A 25,545-nucleotide genomic window follows, 5' to 3' on the forward strand; every position below is an offset into this window, starting at 1 on the left:
TTCATGACATATGCACAATACTTAATGACGTTGATCACCTGAACTTTACTTCATTCTTGAGGCATAAGTGAGTGTAGCAGGATTGTTAACGTGGTGAAGAAATTGTTTATTGTACAAAAAAGATATTTGCCAGAGGAAACATAAAGTTACGAGTTTTTCAGGTTCATGAGGTGCCGAAAGGCAGTAGGAATGATAACTTTGTAGAGGTTGTTTGTTAAACAAAGTAAATGTTGTGTTGCGACTTTTTTTCCCACAGATTCGTGACCCAATTTCTGATGGTCTGTATAAACATTGATTTCCAAAAAATAAAATAAATAGTTGTATATCTGCTTACATGTTTTGATACATTTTTTATTTATAAACATCTTCCATGCTTCAAAAAGTAAAGATACTGTCTACAAACGGACGCAAAAAGACTTGATTCCCATGCATGCATGTAGGTTTGTTGTTGTGACCTTGGAACTAATTATGTAAACAACGTCTTAGACTGGTCCGCGCATATGCAGAAATGTTTTCGATCGTGCTTTTGAACTGACAATGGGTTATCATATTAATGGCAAAAAAAGCTTATCTACAAAGAAATTAAATTTATATGGGATGATTGAGTACCAAATTCTTGACCTTCCAATAGACCACAACTCCTTCTGAGAGTTTGTTTTCGTTTTGAAAACAGGACTTCCGGTGTCAAAAAGGAGAAATTGCTCATGATGAGCAATTTCTCCTTTTATCACAATGATTTCTACTCCACCCAGCCAATTTATAAATAGTCCTTTACAATATTATTTCTTGTCTGCAATCTCTTTCAATTAGGGGCAGTCAAAAATGTGTCGTTTGGTAAAGGGTTAACATTTATGGATAGTTAACATGTTGGTCTACCTATCACGCTCAACGTGTATGCATTTATCTCTTATAATTAAAAAGTTATTCCAAGTGTATTTTGATAAACTTTTAGTTTAAGAAGAAAATAGTTTATTCATCCCATAATGAACAAGAGATTGTAAAGCAATATTGTCCCCTACCCGTGAAACTCCACCATTGTCAGTAAAAAAAAAAATTGTATTCTTTTTTTTTTTAAATATTTGTTGCCATAGCAACCAGAATTCTTGACATAGGAACGAAATAAAATGACGTGCATACTCTCCATATTGCCATCTATCCATGTTTCAAGTTTCATGAAAAAATATGAAGAACTTTTGAAGTTATCACAGGATCCAGAAAAGTGTGACGGACTGAGAGACTGACTGACACACGGAGCGCAAACCATAAGTCCCCTCTGGTTTCACCGGTAGGGGACAATAAATAGCAACAAGAGGGCCATGATGACCCTGTATCGCTCCACTGTTGAAAAAAGGCTATTCAAATATTCTCTGCATGTGCAAAAATCTTAAATATAGGCCCTATTTAAGCACATGTACACTTTTGTGACCTCCTGGGCTTGGTCAAATTTAAACCCAGGGGCATAATTTGAGCAAACTTTGTAGAGGACTACTATATCTCACTACATGTACATACGAAATATGGTAGCCCTAGGTCCTAGAGTTAAGGACAAGAATATTTTTAAAGTTTTCACGAAATAAGCAAGATATAAGCGTATATAATGTTCAATTTTGTGACTCGCGGGTCAAGGTCAAATTTGACCCAAAGGGCATAATTTAAACAAACTTGGTAGAGGACTACATACATGCCATACGTCCCGGATTGTCCAGGACAGTCCCGGAAATGAAGAACTTGTCCCGCTGTCCCGGAAACCTGTCAAATGTCCCGGAATTTACAAAATCCATATATACATGTACCTTATCTTAGGCTTAACTGCACCTCGAATCTGTGTATATCTGCAGCGTCTCTATGACAATGCCTACCCGAATAGGCAGACTACGCTACGTGTCAAAATCGATCAATATCCATTGTCTCACGTTCGCGGTCAAACCGAAAAGGCGGCATTGTTTAATGTGGTTGTTAATTGACTTTAATCTACTATGTCATTATTTCCCGCTGCGTAAGGGCAAAGGATAGTTGTTCACACATCTGAAGTCCAACATCGCTGAGTAAAAAATTTAAAGCAGTTTATGTTCGCACGTTTAACCGACAAAGAAGTTGAGTAAAAAAGAAAGCATATAAAAACGTCATCCTCTCTAGGTTTATTATTGTCTTGTTCTAAACCCCCAGTAAACATAACGTTAAAAACAAGGGACAAAATTGTCACAAAACCAGGTTTTCATTGTGAAAAAAAAATCTGATAAAGGGAGAAAACTCAAACTGAACTTTTGAAATGACCAAAAAAAATTAACCCCCTTTGTAAGTTTTTTTTTTTTTTAAATCTATTTTTAGTCGTGGCGACCTTGACATTGGAGATATTGACGTGATTCTTTCGTGGGACACACCGTCCCATGATGGTGAACAAATGTGCCAAATGATTTTAAAATCTGACAATGAACGACATAGTTATGGCCCGGACAAGCTTATTCCGCCAGCCCGCCAGCCAGCCCGCCAGCCAGCCAGCCAGCCAGCCAGCCCGCCCGCATTCGCCAATCTAATAACCAGTTTTTTCCTTCGGAAAACCTGGTTAATAATAAGTGAATTTGAATTGCGTTCGCCATGCCAAAACGCCCATAATAACAATAACGCAGTGACGTCACCATCTATGTTTAGAACGCTTACACTGAAAACACGTGGCTTGTATCTAGTAACGAAAGTAGTAATGTTTAATTTGACGTTAATAGATCAAATGTATTTCAGATAGGCTTTCGAACTTTTGCAATTAACGATGCAAAACAAAAAAAAACGTACCAAAAATGCATATGTCTATAAATATCGCTACATTTTATACATGTCCCGGAAAATCGGCAAAAGTCCCGGACAATTTAACTCAATGTCCCGGAATTGGTCTGAAAAATTATGGCATGTATGGGACTATAAGATGTTACTGCATACGAAATTTGGTAGCCATAGTCTGAATGGTTTTCAACAAGAAGATTTTTAAAGATTTCACAAAATAGGCACTTTATAAGCGTTTATTCAATTTTGTGACCCCCCAGGGCAGGATCAAAGTTGACCCCAGAGGCATTATTTGAACAAATTTGGTAGAGATTTATTAGATGTCACTACATTCCAAATTTGGTAGCCCATAGGCCAAATGGTTATGGACAAGAAGATTTTTAAAGTTTTCACAAAATAGGCCCCATATAAGCGTATGTTCAGTTTTGTGACCCCCAGGCAGGGTCAAATTTGAACCCAGGGGCATTATTTTAACAAACTTGGTAGAGAACTGTTAGATGCCAATTCATACCAAATTTGGTAGCCCTTTGCCTTATAGTTAAGGACAAAAGAATTTTTAAAGTTTTCACAAAATAGGCACTATATAAGCATATAATCGATTTTGTTGCCCCCAGTGCAGGGTCAAATATGACTCCTGAGGCATAATATGAACAAACTAAGTGGAGGACTATACAATTTCACTACATACCAAATTGTGTAGCCCTAGGCCTAATGGTTATGGACAAGATTTTTTTTTAATTTTCACAAAATAGGCAATATATAAGCATATGTTCAATTTTGTGACCTCCGGGGCAGGTTCAAATTTGACCCCAGGGATAACATTTGAACAAATTTGGTAGAGGACTATAGGATGTCACTACATACCAAATTTGATAGCCTTAGGCTGGATGGTTATGGACAGAAAGATTTTTGAAGTTTTCACAAAATAGGCCTTATATAAGCATATGTTCAATTTTGTGATCCCCCGGGGCAGGGTCATATTTGACCCCAGGGGATAATTTTAACAAACTTGGTGGAGAACTATAAGATTTCACTACATACCAAATTTGGTGGCCCTCAATTTTGTGACCCCCTGGGCAGTTTTTAATTTGACCCCAGGGACATAATTTGAACAAACTAAGAAGAAAACTATTACATGTCACTACATACCAAATTTGGTAGCCCTATGCCATACGGTTATGGACAAGAAGATTTTTTAAAGTTTTCCCACAATAGGACTTATGTAAGCATATGTTCAATATTGTGACCCCCGGGACAGGGTTAAACTTGACCCAAGGGGCATAATTTGAACAAACTCTGTAGAGGACTATAAGATGTCACTACATACCAAATTTGGTAGCCCTACCCCCAATGTTTATGGACAAGAAGATTTTGAAAGTTTTCAAAAAATAAGACCTTTATTATATATATTCAAATTTGTGACTCCCATGGCAGTTTCAAATTTGACCCCAGGGGCATAATTTGAACAAACTAAGAAGAGAACTATTACATGTCACTACATACCAAATTTGGTTGCTCTATGCCATACAGTTATGGACAAGAATATTTTAAAAGTTTTCACAAAATAGGCCTTATATAAGCATATGTTCAATTTTGTGACCCTCGGGGCAGGGTCAAACTTGACCCCAGTGGCATAATTTGAAAAAACTTTGTAGAGGACTATAAGATGTCACTACATACCAAATTTGGTAGCCCTAGGCCCAATGGTTATGGACAGAAAGATTTGAAAAGTTTTCACAAAATAGACCCTATATAAGCATATGTTCAATTTTGTGACCCCGGGGCAGGGCCAAAATTGACCCCAGGGGCATAATTTGAAGAAATTTGGTAGAGGACTATAAGATGTCTCTACAAACTAAATTTATTAGCCCTAGGCCCAATGGTTATGGACGAGTAGATTTTGAAAGTTTTCACAAAATAGGCCTTATATAAGCATATGTTCAATTTTGTGACCCTCTGGGCAGGGTCAAATTTGACCCCAGGGGCATAATTTGAAGAAATTTGGTAGAGGACTGTTAGATGTCTCTACATACCAAATTTGATAGCCCTAGGCCAAATGGTTATGGACGAGAAGATTTTGAAAGTTTTCACTAAATAGGCATTATATAAGCATATGTTCAATTTTGTGACCCCCGGGGCAGGGTCAAATTTGACCCCAGGGGCATAATTTGAAGAAATTTGGTAGAGGACTATTAGATGTCTCTACATACCAAAGTTTATAGACCTAGGCCCAATGGTAATGAACGAGAAGATTTTGAAAGTTTTCACAAAATAGGCCTTATATAAGCATTTGTTCAATTGTGTGACCCCCGGGGCAGGGTCAAATTTGACCCTAGGGGCATAATTTGAAGAAATTTGGTAGAGGATTATTAGATGTCTCTACATACCAAATTTGATAGACCTAGGCCCAATGGTTAGGGACGAGAAGATTTTGAAAGTTTTCACAAATAGGCCTTATATAAGCATATGTTCAATTTTGTGACCCCCGGGGCAGGGTCAAATTTGACCCCAGGGGCATAATTTGAACAAATTTGAAAGAGGTTCACCCCAGGAACATTCCTGTGAAATTTCATCCGAATTGGACCAGTAGTTAAGGAGAAGAAAATGTTTTAAGGAAAAGTTAACGCACGCACGGACGCACGCACGCACGACGGACACAGGACCATGACATAAGCCCGAGGCCAGTGGAGCTTAAAACGCATAAACATGCAAAGTTTAACGACTTCCTGTGGCCATGTTTTTTGACGAATCAAATTTTCTTGAACAACTTTTCAATAAAAGCCTTCAAGAGATAAATTTGGCTACAGGGGCATAATTTGAACAAACTTGGTAGAGAACTATAAGATGTCGCTACATACCAAATTTGGTAGCCCTAGGCCCAATGGTTATGGACAAGAAGTTTTTTAAGTTTGCACAAAAAAGGCCTTATTTAAGCGTATGTTCATTTTTGTGACCCCAGGGGCAGGGTCACATTTGACCCCAGGGGCATAATTTGAACAAATTTGGTATAGGACTATTAGATGTCATACCAAATGTGGTAGCATTAGGGCCAATGGTTATGGACAAGATTATTTTTAAAGTTTGCACAAAATAGGATTTATATATGCGTATGTTCATTTTATTGACCCCGGGGGCAAGGTCAAATTTGACCCCAGGGGCATAATTTAAACAAATGTGAAAGAGGTTCACCCCAGGAACATTTGTGAGAAGTTTTATCAGAATTGGACTTGTAGTAGTTTAGGAGAAGAAGATGTTTAAAGAAAAAGTTAACTAACTGACGCACGGACGGACGGACACACACACACGACGGACACAGGACCATGACATAAGCCCCGCTGGCCTCTAGCCACGATTATCAAGGGCATGTCTTAATTAAATTGCAATTTATAATTGTCATTTTTAGAATCAGCTTAAGTACTTTAAGTTACTTTGTGGGCGTTCATTGCGCCGTATTAAACAATCAACAAACATATGTGTTTTGTTTTATTTTTACTACAACATGTATAAGCATATACACCGTAACTCCAATATAACGCTATCTGTTATAACGCTGAATCCAATCTAATGCGGGTGGGTCTTGGATCCCGTTTTTTCTCTAACCATCCATTTCTGATTCAAATCCATGTTATGCAACTTCATGTATTTTCAGCAACAATGGCGGCAATCACATCTTGATTGCTTTATTAAACTGTCTGCTGAATCCGTTTTAATCGCTTCAATATTAAACAACACCCACAGCTAATTGGTGTTTATCTGTTGTGTAATGTCAATAAAGGTGTAAACAAGGGACAAAATTGTCACAAAACCAGGTTTTCATTGTGAAAAAAAAATCTGATAAAGGGAGAAAACTCAAACTGAACTTTTGAAATGACCAAAAAAAATTAACCCCCTTTGTAATTTTTTTTTTTTTTAAATCTATTTTTAGTCGTGGCGACCTTGACATTGGAGATATTGACGTGATTCTTTCGTGGGACACACCGTCCCATGATGGTGAACAAATGTGCCAAATGATTTTAAAATCTCACAATGAATGACATAGTTATGGCCAGGACAAGCTCATTTATGGCCATTTTTGACCTTTGAACTCAAAGTGTGACCTTGACCTTGGAGATATCGACGTAATTATTTCGCGCGACACACCGTCCAATGATGGTGAACAAATGTGCCAAATGATTTTAAAATCTGACGATGAACGACATAGTTATGGCTCGGACAAGCTCATTTATGGCCATTTTTGACCTTTGAACTCAAAGTGTGACCTTGACCTTGGAGATATCGACGTAATTATTTCGCGCGACACACCGTCCAATGATGGTGAACAAATGTGCCAAATGATTTTAAAATCTGACAATGAACGACATAGTTATGGCCCGGACAAGCTTATTCCGCCAGCCCGCCAGCCAGCCAGCCCGCCCGCATTCGCCAATCTAATAACCAGTTTTTTCCTTCGGAAAACCTGGTTAAAAACTTGCGTGTCAGTGTTTATTACATGTATTCCCTATCAGAGCGGTTCGGTGCGCTTATTTCAATAAGTTAAGTGCAATCGGGATAATTACAAAATTAAAGTTATTCAAAACGATAAACAATTCTTACTTTGATATAATTGCAGTTTGACTATATTAAAGGAGCGGCTTTGAAATATACTGCGCACAGTATAAAACAAGTTTTTATGTCATTTCATTAAATATCATTCTAGTATTTAGTCATTTAATCTTTAAGTTCGTACACAATAAATCAATTAAATAATCCAGATGATTTATTTACATGCTAACGCAGTGTAATTGTTAACAGAGATTCACTTTCATATTTGCCCGGTATCAGAAAGTCCCCGGGACGCACATTTTTTGCATGACGGCAAATGACGCAATAAAACATTTCTTTGTACATGTATCGTATTGCATTCAATCTAAATTTAAATTCGCTCGTCCAATCAAAGCTCTGCCCCATAATGTACTGTTCTCTTTACACTTCTGAAAAATAGCGTATGCATATAGTTGTGTTTATGAAATTCACAAACATATTTATCGTCATAAATGTTCACGATTATTAATTTTTTAAGTGATGACTTAACTTAAATGGATTGTCGGATAAATGTGCGCATTAGAAAAGCAGTATGTATACTGTTATCGATATGATTCGGTTTATATGCATGTATTTTAGGATGACAACATAGCATGGCAATACACAGGACCTATATTATAGGCTATACCTGTTTTTATAGCCCCCTGCAATAAATGAGCTCAAAACTTATAACACGGATCCTTTTATATAACTCTGTTGCGTGGCTTGGACCCCGTCATCCGCGTTATATTGGAGTTACAGTGTAGGCATATTTAATGTGTCTGGCCATATAAGAGCGTCCTCAGAACAAACTGAGTTTTTTTTAACCGATTTTTGCGACGTCATTACCGTATTTCTGATAAAGATAAGAAACTACATTCGTTTTGATAGCAGATATGCCGCTTATATCATTATATTATTATCTATCTGTTTGGAATACTCGCGAGTTTATTATCAAATAAAAATTAAAACTATACATTTTTTTAAACATATGTGTATAAATGAGTAAAAACTGTTGTCAGTGTTCTATTATTTTTCTATTTGCAGCAATTAACTGCGGATCGTTTCTTCTGTGGCAGTGAATAATCAGCATTAGGTCGCTTATGTCATTAATTTTATTAGTTTGGAAGCTTTTGTTGTAAAAATCCAAAATATATGTTTATTTATTTATATGTATCACTTTCATTTTGATGAATAATTTTTTGCATATTTTGTTCTATTTTCAGGCAATGCAAGGTAACAAAACGTCATTCGTTAAAAAATGTACCTGTAATTTTTCAAAAATAAATTGCCCATTTGTTTCAGTGTTTACAGAAAACAGGGCTTCTAATTACCGGTATACTACAATAATAATACCACTGTAATAATTGTTGCAAATAGCACTCGTTAAAGTCCCATAAACTCCCATTGTTGTGCAAACACAATTGTCAATGATGACAGTTTGTTTATTGCCTACTGACTTCAACATGTGTACCCGTTATCTAGCCGTTAAATCGCAGTTTTATTGACACAATTAGAGATAGTACTGACACTATACACATGGCTTGGTGCTATAAACAGCCATCAACTAACTGTCAGACGATACTTGTGTTTATTAAGACCTTAATTGGGTGTTAAATTGACACAGATGGCACTATACCTCCAACACTAATTAAGATAAAGTGACTTACCTTGTATTTGATAGGCCAATCTGATCCATACATTAATTGTTTAGATATTTGATTGGTTGCAGACTTACAGAACGCAATCATGCAATCAGAGAAATAACGCACTGATTTAAATAATCATCCTTAATTTCCAAAGTATTATATACACTTCAACACCGTTATTTCGAACACCAATAATCCGAAGTCACCGTTATTTCGAAGTATTTTTTGGGTCCCGATATTGGTTCTTCTTTGTTTAATGTAAAATTTCATTGTTAATCGGAACTTCGTTAAAACCGAATAAATCGTTAATTCGAAGTGATTCAGTCGGTCCCAACACTATAATTCGCACCTTATTAACATCTTTAATCCGAAGTCAAAACTGCAAAATACTGAGCGTAATTTCACACCTTTGTCGTGGCTCGTTAAAAGCCGATAATTACACCTTTGTCGTCTGCGCGAACGCCGGTGTTCAGAGAGACATCGCGTATTAGTTAAAAAAATGTTAATTTCCGAAAATGTATTAATTTGTATGTATGTCTGATAATTTGTGCTATTCATTATATTTTATATGTTCTGTAATAAGACAAAAATAAAAACAAGAAAAATAATCGTTTTATTCCTCCGTTTGTTACAAGTGGATATCTATTGCTATCTGACTAGTTTATGCTTTTCAGTAAGCGTGTAACCGAACCATGTGAATTCCACAACGTTTCATTTTTTACAGAATCAAAGAAGTCTTCTGTCAAATGTTTATTTCAAATTATCGTTAATCCGAAGTTTTTTTAACGGTCCCGACGACTTCGAAATAACGGTGTTGAAGTGTATTTCACACAATTGAGCATTACAATAAAAGATGTCTATGAAGAGAAAGCGAGCGTCATATGACGTAAATTTTAAGCTCAAGGATGTTGAGTATGCAAAATCGCACACCAACTGTGCTGCTGAGTGCGAGTTTGGGGAAACAGAAAAAATGGTTAGCGACTGGAGAAAAATGGAGAAAAATGAGTCCAATAAAGGGCTCAAGAAGATGAGAACGGGGATAGCACTGTATGAGGAATTGGATGCGAAGATTCAAGAATTGATTATGAACCTTCGCACCAGTGGTTATATTGTGACGCGACCAGCAATCCGCCTGCAGGCAATTCAAATCGCGAAAAAGATGGGTGTGAAGGACTTTACAGCCTCTAATGGGTGGTGTTCTAATTTTATGAACATGCGTGGACTGTGCTTGCGTCAGCGGACGCATAGTGCACAGAAGTTGCCCGCTGACGTTGACTGTAAAGTAACGGCTTTTCATAAGTTCATTATCGATTTGAGGAATGCAAATGATTTAGACCTGGGGTCCATTGGCATAATGGACGAGACCCCCATGTTCTTCTACATGCCTGGGAACAGAACGGTCGATCTGAAGGGGGCCAAGACGGTTTCAGTAAAAAAACTGACGCCGAAAAGCAGCACTTCACCGTCGTACTGTCATGCTTAGCGGACGGCACTTAGCTAACGCCAGCTATAGTACTTAAACTTAAGACCATGCCAAAGGAGAAGCTGCCTGCTGGCGTGGTAGTGTATGTACAGCCCAAAGGATGGGTGGATGAATCCATTTAAATAGACGGGTTTTGCGACGTGTGGTTTACTCGCCCAGGCCCCTTCCTTAACCGCAAGTCAGTACTTGTATGGGACATGTTTCGTGTCCACCTTCTGGACAGCGTGAAGGACCGCCTCAAACAAAACAGGACTTACCAGGCGGTCATTTCAGGAGGCTGTACCTCTCTCCTTCAGCCCCTTGACGTGTGTCTGAATAAACCTTTCAAGGTGAACATGAAGGCGCGTTGAAACTAGAGTATAGTTTCTGGTACAAAGCAATTAACAAAGGCCAGAAACCTGAAACGACTGGACATTGCCACGTTGTGCCAGTGGGTTATTGATTCATGGGAATCAATACCGGGGGCGATGGTGATGAAGTCGTTTCTGAAATGTGGCATCTCCAACAGCCTAGATGGCATGCAGGATGATAAACTGTTTGCCGATCTAGTAGAGACGGCAAATGGAAAAGCAGATGCTTGCAAGAGTGAGGGTGTTGTGAGTGAGTTTGATGAATGTGAGATCAATGTTGGAGTGTATGATGACGACATAAATGAGCAAGGGTTTCTTGAACTGTTTGGAAACGAGGATGGCGATGAGGAGTTTGATGGATTTTAGGTGTATGTTTTGTATGTTATGTTGTTATATCGTTTGTTTATGGATATGATCATGCCAAACTAATAAAATTGCTCTACAAATACAATCGATATAAAACAAATTCTGTCTTCTGTTGTTCTTGTTGAAGTTGCATTGTCAGCGTGCGACAGTGAATAACTAGAGCTTTGTCACAGACGTGACAAATACCCCCACATGCCGCATTGACACATAATATTTTGCACGTCGTCTTCACATAAACAGCTGACACCATGCTAAATTTTTAAAACGCACTTAGTGACCCCTTGACCAAGTTTTTGACCCAGAAAGGCCCATGTTCTAAATTGGCCTTAAGATCATCTACATAAAACTTCTGACCAAGTTTGGTGAAGATCTGATGTAAACTACTTGAATTAGAGAGCGGACACCATGCTGAATGTTAAAAAATGCACTAGGTGGCCCCGTGACCTAGTTTTAGGCCAGGAATAGCCCATGTTCAAACTTGTCCTAGAGATCATTTAGATAGAACTTGTGACCAAGTTTGGTGAGGATTGGATGAAAACTACTTGAATTAGAGAGCGAACACTTAATACAGACCGACAGACAGACCAACAGACCGACCGACCGACAGACAAGTTAACTATACCCCCCTAAACTTTGTTTGTGGGGGTATAATAAAATGATTATATTGTAAGTATAAAGAAATAAGTGTTATATATAGCCATATACGTCTAGTACCAGTACCTGAAAAAATAAAATTAATTTACATATAAACTCGGTATTAAAACAGGATAACGTAAATCAGGGAACAAATCCGATAACGAGCTTGCTTGCTGTATTGTACTGTAACAAATGGCCGACCAACACATTTAGACAATTTTTTTTTTTTTACCAATTTTAGTAGATAACAAGATGTGTTTGTGAAACACAATGTCCCCCTATATGATGTTTGACCTTGTAGGATGACCTTGACATTGTGAAGGATGACCTTGACCATGACCTTTCACCACTCAAGATGTGCAGCTCCATGAGATACACATGCATGCCAAATATCAAGTTGCTATCTTCAATATTGCAAAAGTATTCATAAAATAAGCGATTTGGGCCACATATATTTGATCTCTGACCTTGAAGGATGACCTTGACCTTGACCTTTCACCACTCAAAATGTGCAGCTCCATGACATGCACATGCATGCCAAATATCAAGTTGCTATCTTCAATATTGTAAAAGTATTTATAAAATAAGCGATTAGGGCCACATTTATTTGACCTCTGACCTTGAAGGATGACCTTGACCTTGAACTTTCACCACTCAAAATGTGAAGCTCCATGAGATACACATGCATGCCAAATATCAAGTTGCTATCATCAATATTGCAAAAGTATTCATAAAATGAGCGATTTTGGCCACATATATTTGACCTCTGACCTTGAAGGATGACCTTGACCTTGACCTTTCACCACTCAAAATGTGCAGCTTCATGAGATACACATGCATGCCAAATATGAAGTTGCTGTCTTCAATATAGCAAAAGTTATTGCAAAATGTTAAAGTTGGCGCAAACAGACAGACCAACAGACCAACAGACAGACCAACAGACAGGGCAAAAACAATATGTCCCCCACTACTATAGTGGGGACATAAAAAAATGCCCATCTTAATAGCAAGTAGACGCAAAAAAATGCCGATCTGGGGACTAAAGTCAGGGTCTCGTCTTATAGTCAAACCGTTATACAATCGAAGAAGTATGGTATGTACAATTCTTTTCCCTATCAAATCAAGACATCCAGAGACCAGGCAGCTGTTTTCGGACCTACAAGTAGTTAAGGCTCCAGCAGATGGTGGATTTATAATTGCAGTTTGTTTTTGCTATTATATTTAAGCAGGGACAATTAGCAGTTTGAAGCCACATCAATAATCAAGACTTGATTGTTGTTTTGTTAAGTATCAGCTTATTATAACTATTGTTTGAATATGCAAATATAACCTTGTTTCATTTTGTTCATATTATACAGTTGATTTTGTTTCTTTCTACTGCGTATTTGTAGTTACTGCGAATTATAAACTTGGTATATTTTCTACAGTGTTTGTTGTGATATTGTTTGTGAGTTTCGGATTATATGTACATTGTGCACGATGACTCTGCGACACCTTCTGCCAACGGAAACCTTGTTCTTCCTAGTGCAGTTTTTGGAAGACAATAAGATCCAGGTTCGAACCAGGAAACACTTCAAGGATGCCGACGAAGTAAGAAATAAATACAGTCCACTCTCGTTATCTCGAAGTCGAAGGGAACAAGAAAAAATATCGAGATAACGAGAGTTCGAGATATCCGATTAGGCGTTTTCAAAGAAAAAAGGAGACGAAAATTTGCCTTGTTTTTTAACACCTTAATACTTGCTAAGTGGTCTTACTAAAGCCCTCACCGTGTGGCATAATACTCTCTACCTGATATATAGGCGTTTTTACTATGCGCGATTAATTTTGCTATTTAAATGCTTAAAATGTCATTTTAAGTATAACAGAATTGCATGAACACATGCGGTTTTACTTTTTCTTAACTGTCGAGTAAACATCCGGTTATGTTGCTATTTAAAGTTATGATGCAATTGACGTCCAATCAAGACGAGGGTTTTCAATCTGAACATGCGTAAATCACGTTCCGGAATACTGAACTGTACATGTACATTTTGTAGTTTGAAATGCAAAGTTCAATCGACCGACAACTCAAAATATTCTTTCAAGAGGGGCCATGATAATGACTGTTAAAGTTCAATGATAGAACAACATTCTGCAGATGTGCGACGGTTAATATACGCAAAAATTTGACCCAATGCATTTTGGAATGTTGTTTGTAAAAACAATTAGTCTTTCGGCCTTTCAGCAAACTGTGTATTAATTGCAGTTAATTGATGTTAAAGTGACAGTTAAAAAAGTGACAGGCCTTACCCAAGTGTTAATGGCTAACGACATTACACATGTGTGATTATTTATAAAATTAACGGATCAATTTCCTTCCGCACAGTATCGGGAGCAGCCGGGCGAAGCGGGACGGTAGAGTATCAAAGAAAACATTTTTCACCTTTTGTCAACACTTCCAGTTATTCGCACTTCGAGATAAACCACAGTAAATACATGTAAAATCGGGACTCGGGACAAAATTTTATATCGACATATCGAATTATTCGACATAACGAAAATCGAGATATGCGATGTTTATTTATATAGATAAACAAGGAAAAAAGTTGGGACATTGAGCTTTCATCGACATATCGAGAATATCGAGATATCCGATGTCGAGATAACGAGAGTGGACTGTAGGTTAATTTTTACCATGCAATAATTATTTGTAATGTCTTTAACCGCATCATTGATGTGGGGTAGTGTTTAGAAAGCTCCTCAAACCTTAGTAACACAAACAATTGCCACCCCAACCACGAGACCAGCAACACCATCCATCGCAATGCCTACCACGAGACCAGCAGCACCAACAATCTCCACGCCTACCACTACCATCATTAGACATATCTCCACGCCAGCAAGAAGAGTCGGTACACCTACAGAACCCGGAAGCCTGGAACATGTTTTTGTGCTGCTCAACCAAATGGAAGCCTGCATGGCAGAGCAGACACGAGCCATGACCAACAAAACTGGAAGCTGGACAGAAGCGGTTGGAGGTGTTGTTTGGGCAGTCAGCCAATCAACAGCCTCTACAGCCTGTCAGCAACCAACAAAACCAGATACCAGATAGCAGCCTCGTGGACAATGCCATTGTGGACGCCATCAACTGGGAGGCCAACAATGAGGCCCATTTGCCTGTCTTCTACTGCCACATGTGTTTCCAGAGTTGTTTGGTGTTGACAAGCTCCGGATGCTCTTCAACTGGCATGGGGTGGCCGGGAAAAAGGCGCTGAATGCGTCCCGGAAGGCATATGTAGAAAACTTAGTCAAGTTTTTTTCCCGGACATCAGATCAACAACGGGTTGATTCATACACATCTTCAGAACCCTATAATCGTAGTATCATTTGTAGGGGAGTAAAGGATATCCATTCGGCATTGACACTCATGTGGACTACGTGCCACTTTGATACAAGGGTTATCGATCCAAACCATTTCGTACCGCTTGTTGACAGAACTAGGCCACATTTTTGTGACTGTTCCTGATAAGGTAGGCATTGACAGAGCATGTTTTAATGACGATTTTTACAATGAGTTTAATGTGACACAAACGATTGTTGTTGTTGTTGATGATGATGATTATGATCAAGAGGGGGATAATGATGATCATTATCATGGTTATGGTGGCAATCACTATTATGATAATCATGATGATGATCATAATCATGGTCAAGATGGTGATACAGACCAATCAGTATTAATGTCTGGTGACAAAACTTTTGTCAAATTTAGCGAGCAAATACGACTGTGTCATAAAAGTTGCAAAACCAGGTCCAGCTGATACTGTCATTCATGTTGATGAAAATTGTGGAAAAAAACAAATGCAAATGATACAGAGAAAACCGACGTTGAAGTCTTATATGTAAGCAAATTAGAACATTCTTTCCTTGAAACTCATAAAGATATTGATTTATTAACAAACACTGTCAAGTATATCTACAAAATACCACCTGGCTTGAAATCTAATGTTTATTTTGATAATAACCACAAACGTACTAAAAACAAACGATCTTCATTCAATGATGACTGTGGAGTCTGGGACAGCAATACAGGCGCAAGTCCAAAATAATTTTATGGAAGAGACAGTGATGGCCACTAAACTATGCTATATAAAAGAAACGTTCAGTTCTGTTATAGGAAAAAGATGTGTGGTCAATGCGTGTATGAGCCATTAGAAAAACAACCTGTAGGAAACAAAATTGTCTGTTTGCAAAGATACTTTGTCACACTCAAGCTTACAGAGGTTAAAAAAAACAAGTGTCTTGATTATCAAACAATAGAAATGACTGCAGTTTGGCGGTTGTCAAATACTTGGGAACCTTTTCCGGATTCGCCACTCATGGTAGTGCAAAATGTACATCTGAGTACACGAGAACTCCGCAATAAGTCATGGACGATATCAAAAGAATGTTACCCAAAGACAAACCAAAGGTTATTTTCAACAACTTAAAAGACAAGTATGACGATCTCAAATGCCCCTCTGGAACGCAACAAATCCGTGACAAAAAGAAATACGTCTTGTCCAAAGACAGGACTCGTGCATGAAATAACATCGCCTATCAAATCATTGCTCTAGAAAATATGGTTACCGACAACCACGAGTTTGTGAGGTCCATTATCATGCAGGACAAGCAATAGAACACTGGCAATAATTGTTACACTGACAAAAAAATTAAGGACCTTAAAAATATATGCGCTTCCGGTCAAGCAATTCTAGGCGTAGAAAAACATACAATCTATGCAAAATGAACGTGATGGTTACATGTTACAAACAAATATCTGTATGCAAAGTCACTTCAAAGGATCATCCTATTTTCATTGGAGCCATTTTCATCCATGACAACAGTGATGTAGAGACGTACAGACAGTTCTTCAGTCACTTATTAATGAAACTCATTGACACACCAGTAAATAAAATGGTAATAGGCACTGACGACGAAAAAGCATTGCTGAACGCAATCTCAACATGCTTTCCTGACTCAACGCATATATTATGCACTCGACATTTATTGCAAAATGCAAAACGGAAATTGACGGATGACGCCGTTAACATAAAAGATAGACAGTACATTCACGACCGAATCTTTGGCAATGATTGACTAGTTAACACGGACGACTCAATATGCTTTGAGGAAAATATATGATTGATGAGCTTGAATCACACTTTTCGACGATATCAGACAAATTTCAAAAATATTTTGTGGAGAGACTAAAGCAGTTGTAAAACAGGAGGTCATTAAGCCCGCTTGCATGCAAGTAGTAAATTGTAACTGGACAAATAACAACACAGAGTCAGTAAATCATGTACTGAAACAAACTTTAGACTGGAAAACAAAACTACTGACAGATTTAGTGGACGCATTGTTTGGCCTTATTAAAAGACAATTCAAAGACTTAAGGGATGCTTTATTCGGCATGGTGAGTTTTGCCTTAGCGAAACACTTTCTAGGTTCGCCCTGACAAAACTTAACTGGGTCTCTATGACAAAGGACCAGAGGACTAGACATAACTCTTGTTTCCGAAATAACAAGGTCATACACCCATCAATAGAGGGGTCAAACAATGGACTGGCAAATGTCATTGCACCGAAAACACATGGCAAAAAGCCAGGTCAAAGAAAATGGAAAGTTAACGAACGCACGACCACTGTGACTTAACGTAAGAAATGCGGATAGTGAGTTTTTTGCTTTGTACATCCAATGTGCACACCAAAAACCTATTTGTATATTTGGGGTCCATTTACTTCATTGGTTATAGTATATTGAATTGCAATGAACTCGGTACTATTGCAGACCTATTGCAGACAGTTTATGCTCGAGTGTGCTATAGAAACACAGTTGTATGTATTGTGAACGCCGAGCACCTTTATTTGTATTTGGGGTCCAAATTAACTTTGGATTGGTAGTACATTGCAGTGCAGTGTTTAATAACACTTTGTTGACGTCTTAACACAAGTTAAATGAAGTGAAAAACAATAATCCGCCATTGCACACGTTACGATTATAAAAGTTCAAATAATAGTTCGCGTTTGTAAATTTTTGTAAATAATTATATACAACACAAAAAGTACAAAACAAGAGATGTGTTAGTCAGAAACACAATGCCCCCTATTGTGCCTCTTTGAATTATTTTGTTGACCTTTGACCTTGAAGGATGACCTTGACCTTAAACTTCCACCACTCAAAATGTGCAGCCTCATGAGATACACATGCATGCCAAATATCAAGTTGCGATCTTCAATATTGCAAAAGTAATGACCAACGTTTAAGTTTTTTCGGACCGGCAGACAGACTGACATACTGACTGACATACTGACGGACAGTATAACAGCTATATGCCACCCTACCGGGGGCATAAAAATACATTAGAACATAAACATTTATAACAAGAAACCGTCGGAGACAGGTGATGCTCCCCAAAGTTTTTTTTGTCACAATATTGCACTATATATTCAGATAAAAGGAAACGTCTTGAGGGCACAGTGTTTGGGGGGACAAGAAATTTTTTAAAGAAAATTTCAAAGGGCCATAACTCTGTGAAAAATAATCCGACCAGAACCCACTGAAAATATGCACATCTTCTCTTCTAATAAATCATCTAACCAGAACCCACATATAACATGCGCATCTCTTCAAGGTAGTTAAGCTTCCCAGAAAGCTTCATTGAATTCCAGTCAGTAGTTGGGGGCACCAGAAGGGCCATAACTCTGTGAAAAATCATCCGACCAGAACCGGCTGATAATATGCACATCTCCTCTTGGTTGTGAAGCTTCCCATAAAGTTTAATTGAATTCCGGTCATTAATTAATTAATGAGAAATAGCCCGAACAAAAATTGTGCACAAACGGACGGACACACGGACAGACGAAGCGGCGACTATATGCTCCCCCAAAATTTTTTGGGGGAGCATCAAAATACAAACACTGGAAATCAATGTAAATTCATGTCTGTATTGCTTTTTAATTGTTCGGAGAATATTAATTTTGATAAATCATTTTTTTCTTTCATTGACTTCTGTCAATTCGGCCATCCCTAGAAAATAGACATTTTACTACCTATCCATTAAATTGTGAACTTATTACATGTTTTTGATTCTTAGCAAACTAATATATTTGCTCAATATTTTATGTATAGTTCATTTATCTTTATTTATCGTTATAGACATTACAATTAAATGAATCTTGCGATAGCGGTTTTGGCTGTAACATCTGACAGGGTTTTTTTTGGCCCGATTTTATAGCCGAAATTCGGCTATGTTCCCAATCCCAAAAAGTATACTTTTTTCCCAAAATGTGGGGAAAAATTCCCAATTTAAAGGCGAAAAATTCCAAATTTATAAAAAAAAAATTATTTTTTTTTATTTTTTTTAGAAAGAAGTGTCTAATGCGTATTTTATCTCAATTTTAATTCAATTACATCTAACAAAGTATTATATGATTTTGTTCTTTTAATTTGAATGATTATAAAGAGTTATGTAAAATTTAGTATTTCCCTAATCAGTGGACTTTTTTGGTGGAAAAAAAAGGCTAATGAATTTATTTTCCCAATTTCATGAAAATTCAGATAAAATTCCCAATTCCAAAGCCATGGGCTATTTTCCCAGAAAGAGGGAAAAAAAACCTGTCTGAAACATTGGATGCATGAGCCATCGAATTTCTGGATATTTCAGCATATATCCGTTATTCAAATTTTCAGGTTTTTGACGCATTTTTTTGTAATTCTGCAAAAACTACTGTATTTTTTAACATTCCACATTTCCACATTTAGTTGTTCATTCATCATATGTGTTCTTATAAAAGAGTTCAAAATTAATTACAATTCAAATTAATATTGATCACTTAATTTCATACACCGCAACGCCAATATATCGCGGTTTGTGGGGTCCAATGATCGCTAGCAAAATATATCCGGCGCGAGAAATGTCTAACTTATTCGTATTGCGGTTAATTTGTCAAATTTCCCCAATGTTTTCATTTTATATACGGTGCTGCTACATATTTGTATCGTAATAATTGCAAGCCAATTCTTAGATGAACATTTTCGTAGCTACATACTTATCTGTATAATTTTGTCATAAAAACAAAACGTGTAAATTATATTTTTTATTTTTAGGTACGATGGCTCGTACAAAGAAAAATTCTTACCATAAAATACATATAAAATATAATTGTGCATACATTCGAATTAACCCTTATAAATAGTCTTTTAGAATACGTAGGCAGCATGCCACTATTGTTTACAGCAGTTTTTATTTTGTATTTACAGGCATACTGAGATATCACGCATGAAGAATATGCAGTTCGAACAAAAAAAACAGAGGACAAGACGATTTGTTTAATTGTTTAATAAAGCATATTTACATGTTTATTTATATGGCGTTCATATGCACATATTAAAAGAATTGCCAGTTGCGAAATTTAACTATTTATATACCAGTAAACTTCTATTATTGTTTTAATGTGAAACAATATAATGTGACGCGCATAGTGTTCTATATAGGTTACATTCCACTAAATCATGTACATGTAGCTACGGCACATATTCTTTTTGTGGTTATTTCCTGCATCCTATATGTGTCCCCAACAATTTGGTGCATTTCATTGGGGGGGGGGGGGGGGATTGATATATAGGAAAGGCCAAAACTAATTAATGCTTGGAAAGTTGGAAGTTTTATAATGATGTACATGTTTACGAATTTGTTATACCCATCGTCATTGTGATAGGCGTATATTAACTATCGCTGCCTTGTTTTTGACAGCCAGCAGTGTTACACAGTAACACAATTTATATTTATTGAAACAAGAGATGTGTTTGTCAGAAACACAATATCCCCTATTGCGCCGCTTTGAAATAAAATTTCAATATATCATTTGGCAGATTTAGAAATGTTATCCCTTTTAAAGCTTATTTCTTTGCAACATTATCTTTTTGACTTTTGACCTTGAAGGATGACCTTGACCTTTTACCACTCAAAATGTGCAGCTTCATGCGATACACATGCATGCCAAACATCAAGTTGCTTCTTCAATATTGCAAAAGTTATCGCAAAACTTTAACCAAGATTAAAGTTTTGGGACCAAATGACAGAATGACAGACAGACAGACAGGCCAAAAACAATATGCCCCTGATCATTCCATCCGGGGGCATAAAAATATTATTTTTTATAGAAATCATACATACACTATTTAATATAACATTTTGTATATCTCCCACTTCAGGTGATAGTAGGGCAGGCCTATAGTGTTCAATGGGACAGAATGGCAGAAGTGGCTGTTACCGAAATTCTAGCCGAGGGTAAAAATATGAAATTGCATGGAAAAAAACTGGCCCCCACAGTTTCAAAGCAGATGGTATAGTGTAAACATTATTCATAATATATAATGAATTACCCACAAAAAGTCGTTGTTATTCATCGTTATTTAAGGCTCTCCTTTTTTAATCAAATTGTAAACTGACAACAATGTCTTTTGTCACAAGCGTTTTTTAATTTTTTAATCGTACTGTTCTTTTAGATGAAATACAAACCAAACATCTATAGCCATATAAATTGAGAACAGTAATCATATTTCCGATCATAAGTTTACAATATGAATGTTTACGCAAACATTATAAGAAAACAATCTTTACAGACAAAGGCCCACTGCGACTGTCCTTTTGAAGATTCTCCCAGCGACTGCCACAACCCAGCCACCAACTGATTTGGTATCCACGACTTAATGGTGGAAACAACTACATGTACAACATTGCCATCGATGATGACGATGACCACCATCCATGAATTGGAAGCAACAATGCCAGCAACAACAACGACAGCCAATCAAGGAGCAACAATGCCAGCAACAACGACAACCGCCACCCAAGGAGCAACAATGTCCATTATGATGACGACCATGATCCAAGGAGCAACAATGCCAGCAAGGATGACGACCGCCATTCAAGAAGCAACAATGCCAACTACAACGACTGCCATTAAAGAATCAACAACGCCAATGATGACGGCAAATCTGCACGGAGCGATGCCATTCCAGGAAGCCTGACATCGGCAATGAACCAGGTTGTTAACAGCATTAGGATTATGCAGAGAGTACAGGACAGGAGTCTGCAACATGCAGAAGCCCCGACAAGAGCCATACATGCACTTACCACCGAGTTAGGGGAGGTACGCTTGATGATGGGAACACTGATTGGCATGCTCAACCAATCATCTAGACCCCAAACAACAGAACTCTCAGACTTAACAGGACCCAAAGATGTTGATTTACCCACACGGGCGTTGATCTCCGATGTGGACTTGAGGTCCATCCGTGCTATGTTGGGGTTCTCCAGAAATTTTGCCGCTCATCTTGTGCAGCAGCTTTTTCCGGATTGATTTACTGCTGCCAAGATCAGAAGCCTCTATAACTGCAACGGTAGTGGACAAAACAAAAAACAACTGTAAAACAAGAGATGTGTTTGTCAGAAACACAATGACCCCTAATGCGCCGCTTTGAATTATTATTTTGACCTTTGACCTTGAAGGATGACCTTGACCTTGACCTTTCACCACTCAAAATGTGCAGCTCCATGAGATATACATGCATGCCAAATATCAAGTTGCTATGTTCAATATTGCAAAAGTTATGAAGAAGGTTAAAGTTTTGGTTAAAGTTTTGATCTGGGGGCATAAAAAAAACGTATACGAAGGCATCTTAATAGTGTGATATTGTATTGAAATGAACTTGTTATGAACAACAGGTATACACATACAATATAGTCACTCGCTAACTTGACAACTGATCTTTTCGAAAGACTTTGAAATTAAAATACTTACTGCGCATGTCTCAAATTTATATTCAAATTAATACATGTACCAGTACTAAGTGTCTATGGCGACAGTGATTTTATAGTTCCTAAGATTCAATACTACTAAAGTAATAATATCATCTTTACTTAAAAAATAATCACTTAGACCGAAGAACAAAATTTTGGAAGTGCATGTCTAGTTACATGGCACAATTTCTACATAGGCCACAGTTCCCAAGGTTGATGACAACAATGACAATCGCCCAATGCCACTTCTAGAGTTGAGTGTCCCCATCGACATGCCTGTAACTAGTGATGAGGTATGTGATTTTAATCAATACTTTTTAAATATATATTAATATAAATTATATGACGTATGTTGTGAAAACAATACATTTGAACATGATTTTTTTTACCTTAAAGGTGAGACAGCATTGTTAGCAATGAAAATTAATTATTCTACACTAAACGAAGTGTGGCCTTGGCTTTTTCGCAACAATATGTGTAAGTATGTTAAAATGTGTTTCAGACGGGTGGCCCGGTCATCGACAACGGAGTGGTTGATCCATTCGCAAACGACAATGTATGCGACATGCACATGACTCATGACGAGGTTTTTTAAATTGTATTTTATCATATGTTGTATGAGGTGACTATCTTATCGAAATTTATGAATTAATTTTGTCGTCTTTAAAAGATGTTGCCTTCGCTGTTCTTGCAACAATGTGTTTAAACTGTGTTTCAGATTGACGACTTCGACCAATCTGCTGACCCTGCCGACCCGGTTATAGACTCGACAACTCAATCTGCTGACCTTTTCTCCGATGGGGACATGAACTTCATCCGCATGGAGTTAGACATAACAGACGTTATCGACGTAGTCGAACCCATCAAAGAGGACAGCTTCAATGTGGCGCTGTCAGAGACAGTTCTCGAGGACCAGGGCGTCACCTACACCATAATTGAGCTGGCAGCCAGCAAGAACATCCCATACTCGTTTCAAACCTAGGCTATGCCATTCCGTAAAGGTACAAGTCATGTTTCTTAAAAAATGTTAATTATTATTTCGAATATTTGTCTTTTATAACTACAAAATAACTTTTGATTATTTTTAGTATTTTTATTATTACTTTCATTGTAATTAGCATATGTTGTTATATCATTTGTTTCAGACTGACAACAAGAAGTCGGGGACAGTGACCTGGCGATGCTTGTTTTGCAGCATAGCCTTACGTTGCCCAGTCACCGTCAGCCAGAGAGGTGCCAACTTTGTCCAGAACAGGGAGCACTTGCATGCTGCAGTGCCAGACCAAGAACTTCAAAATCGGGTGTACTCTAAGGTAATGATTTGCTATGAACACAGGCCTTATCCTGTGTTTATGTGTTTATCCGATCAAGTGCGCTAAAACGTTTTGATGTTATATCTTTAACAAGACTATTGCCAAGCAATATATGTCCCCTACCGGTTCCACCATTGTCAGAAATTCCACAATTGTCAGAAAAAAATTATTTGTTGCAATAGTAACCAGAATTTTTGACGTAGGAACAAAACGAAATGAAGTGCATAATATCTATATTGCTATCTATCCATGTTTCAAGTTTCATGAAAAATATGAAGAACTTTAAAAGTTATCGCAGGATCCAGAAAACCACCATTTTTAGCAGTATTTCTAGTCTATTTGTTGCCATAGCAACCAGAATTGTTTATGTACGAACAAAATGAAATGACGTGCATAATGTCCATATTGCCATCAATCCATGTTTAAAGTTTCATGAAAAAATATTAAGAACTTTTAAAGTTATTGCATGATCCAGATAAGTGTGACAGACAGACTGACAGACTGACTGACTGACTGACGGACTGACTGACAGACAGACAGACGGAGTGCAAACCACAAGTTCCCTCCAGTGAAACCGGTAGGGAACTAATAACCTGTATTGAATCCTCCGGCCCAAGCATCAGCAAAGACCAGCGTCTTCAATCCCGCTCGCACCATTTCCAAGAACATCCTTACGGAAGGGTGTGGTGAGGAGGACGTCGCTCATATTATATTTCCAGGATACCGCACCTTCCTGAATGCATAAGCTCGTAGCAGAGTTGGTTTTTACCGACTGGTTCCACATCCGAGACAAGAATCTGAAATGGTGCGGATGCTTGTTGAAGGCAGCAACCTCCACTGGATAACCACAACGTGAGCTGCAAAGGTCCAGAAGTCCCTGGTGTCCAACTGGGACAAGTCAAAAGAATGCACCACCTCCGAGTTCCTGGCCAAGATAGGTGAAGTGTACGGCGTTGTGCTGGCGTTATGTACATGTAAATTTTATTATAAAGTTTAAATTATGGTGAATTTTGTCATGTTGACTGTATATTGTTTGTATTTTATTGGTAAATGTATATTTTGTAATTAAGAAAATAAAAAAGTTCATACATGTTTTATGTGGTACTCCATTTTGATACATGTTAAACAATATCATTATGTTATTGAAATTATGTATATTTTGTAATAAATTATGTATATTTTTTAATTAAGATGTTTAACAATATTATTATGTAATTGAAATTAATTGAAATTATTCATATTTTGCAATCAAGCAAAAACAACTTCATACATGTTTTATGTCGTTTTCACATTTAACAATATTATTATGTAATTATGTTGAATTTTGTTAGTGTGACTGTATATTGTCTGTAAATGTTTGCTTGTAAATGTATATTTTGTTATATAAATTATGTCACTGTGCTTGTACATTCACTGTATATATTTTTGCTTTAAGGTCTTTTTCGGTTCATTCGGTACGCTTTGGGGTCTTTTTGGGAAGGCTTTGTGTTTCTTTTGCCGTCGTCTAGAGTGGTCTTCCGTCAATGTCAGATGCGTCGTTCAGATGATTGCAAACAAATTTTTAAAGCATTTCTGTTGAATG

At 37.4% G+C, this 25,545-nt stretch overlaps 1 protein-coding gene across 2 annotated transcripts; it reads left to right on the plus strand.

Moving 5' to 3' along the window:
* Positions 1-20,927: 20,927 nt before the first annotated feature.
* On the plus strand, positions 20,928-25,293 carry LOC127841726 (uncharacterized). 2 transcript variants are annotated; one of them, XM_052370770.1, is made up of 6 exons: positions 20,928-21,191; positions 21,471-22,943; positions 23,153-23,236; positions 23,369-23,651; positions 23,796-23,963; positions 24,683-25,293. In XM_052370770.1, exons 2-4 carry the CDS (start codon positions 22,890-22,892, stop codon positions 23,630-23,632), a joined length of 402 nt encoding a protein of 133 aa, XP_052226730.1. In that variant the 5' UTR covers positions 20,928-21,191; positions 21,471-22,889; the 3' UTR covers positions 23,633-23,651; positions 23,796-23,963; positions 24,683-25,293. The 2 variants fall into 2 exon arrangements, with proteins under 2 accessions (XP_052226730.1, XP_052226738.1); XM_052370778.1 differs by having other exon boundaries at positions 24,788-25,293.
* Positions 25,294-25,545: the final 252 nt, after the last annotated feature.

Source organism: Dreissena polymorpha, chromosome 1, assembly GCF_020536995.1.
Source record: "Dreissena polymorpha isolate Duluth1 chromosome 1, UMN_Dpol_1.0, whole genome shotgun sequence".
In the NCBI taxonomy this organism is placed as follows: domain Eukaryota; kingdom Metazoa; phylum Mollusca; class Bivalvia; order Myida; family Dreissenidae; genus Dreissena; species Dreissena polymorpha.

Excerpts from the sequence above, each read along its gene's own strand:
- LOC127841726 (XM_052370770.1), top strand. The coding sequence starts at position 22,890 with ATGCCACTTCTAGAGTTGAGTGTCCCCATCGACATGCCTGTAACTAGT. Across the intron at positions 22,944-23,152 it reads TGCCTGTAACTAGTGATGAG|ACGGGTGGCCCGGTCATCGA; the intron begins GTATGTGATTTT and ends AATGTGTTTCAG. Across the intron at positions 23,237-23,368 it reads TGCACATGACTCATGACGAG|ATTGACGACTTCGACCAATC; the intron begins GTTTTTTAAATT and ends ACTGTGTTTCAG.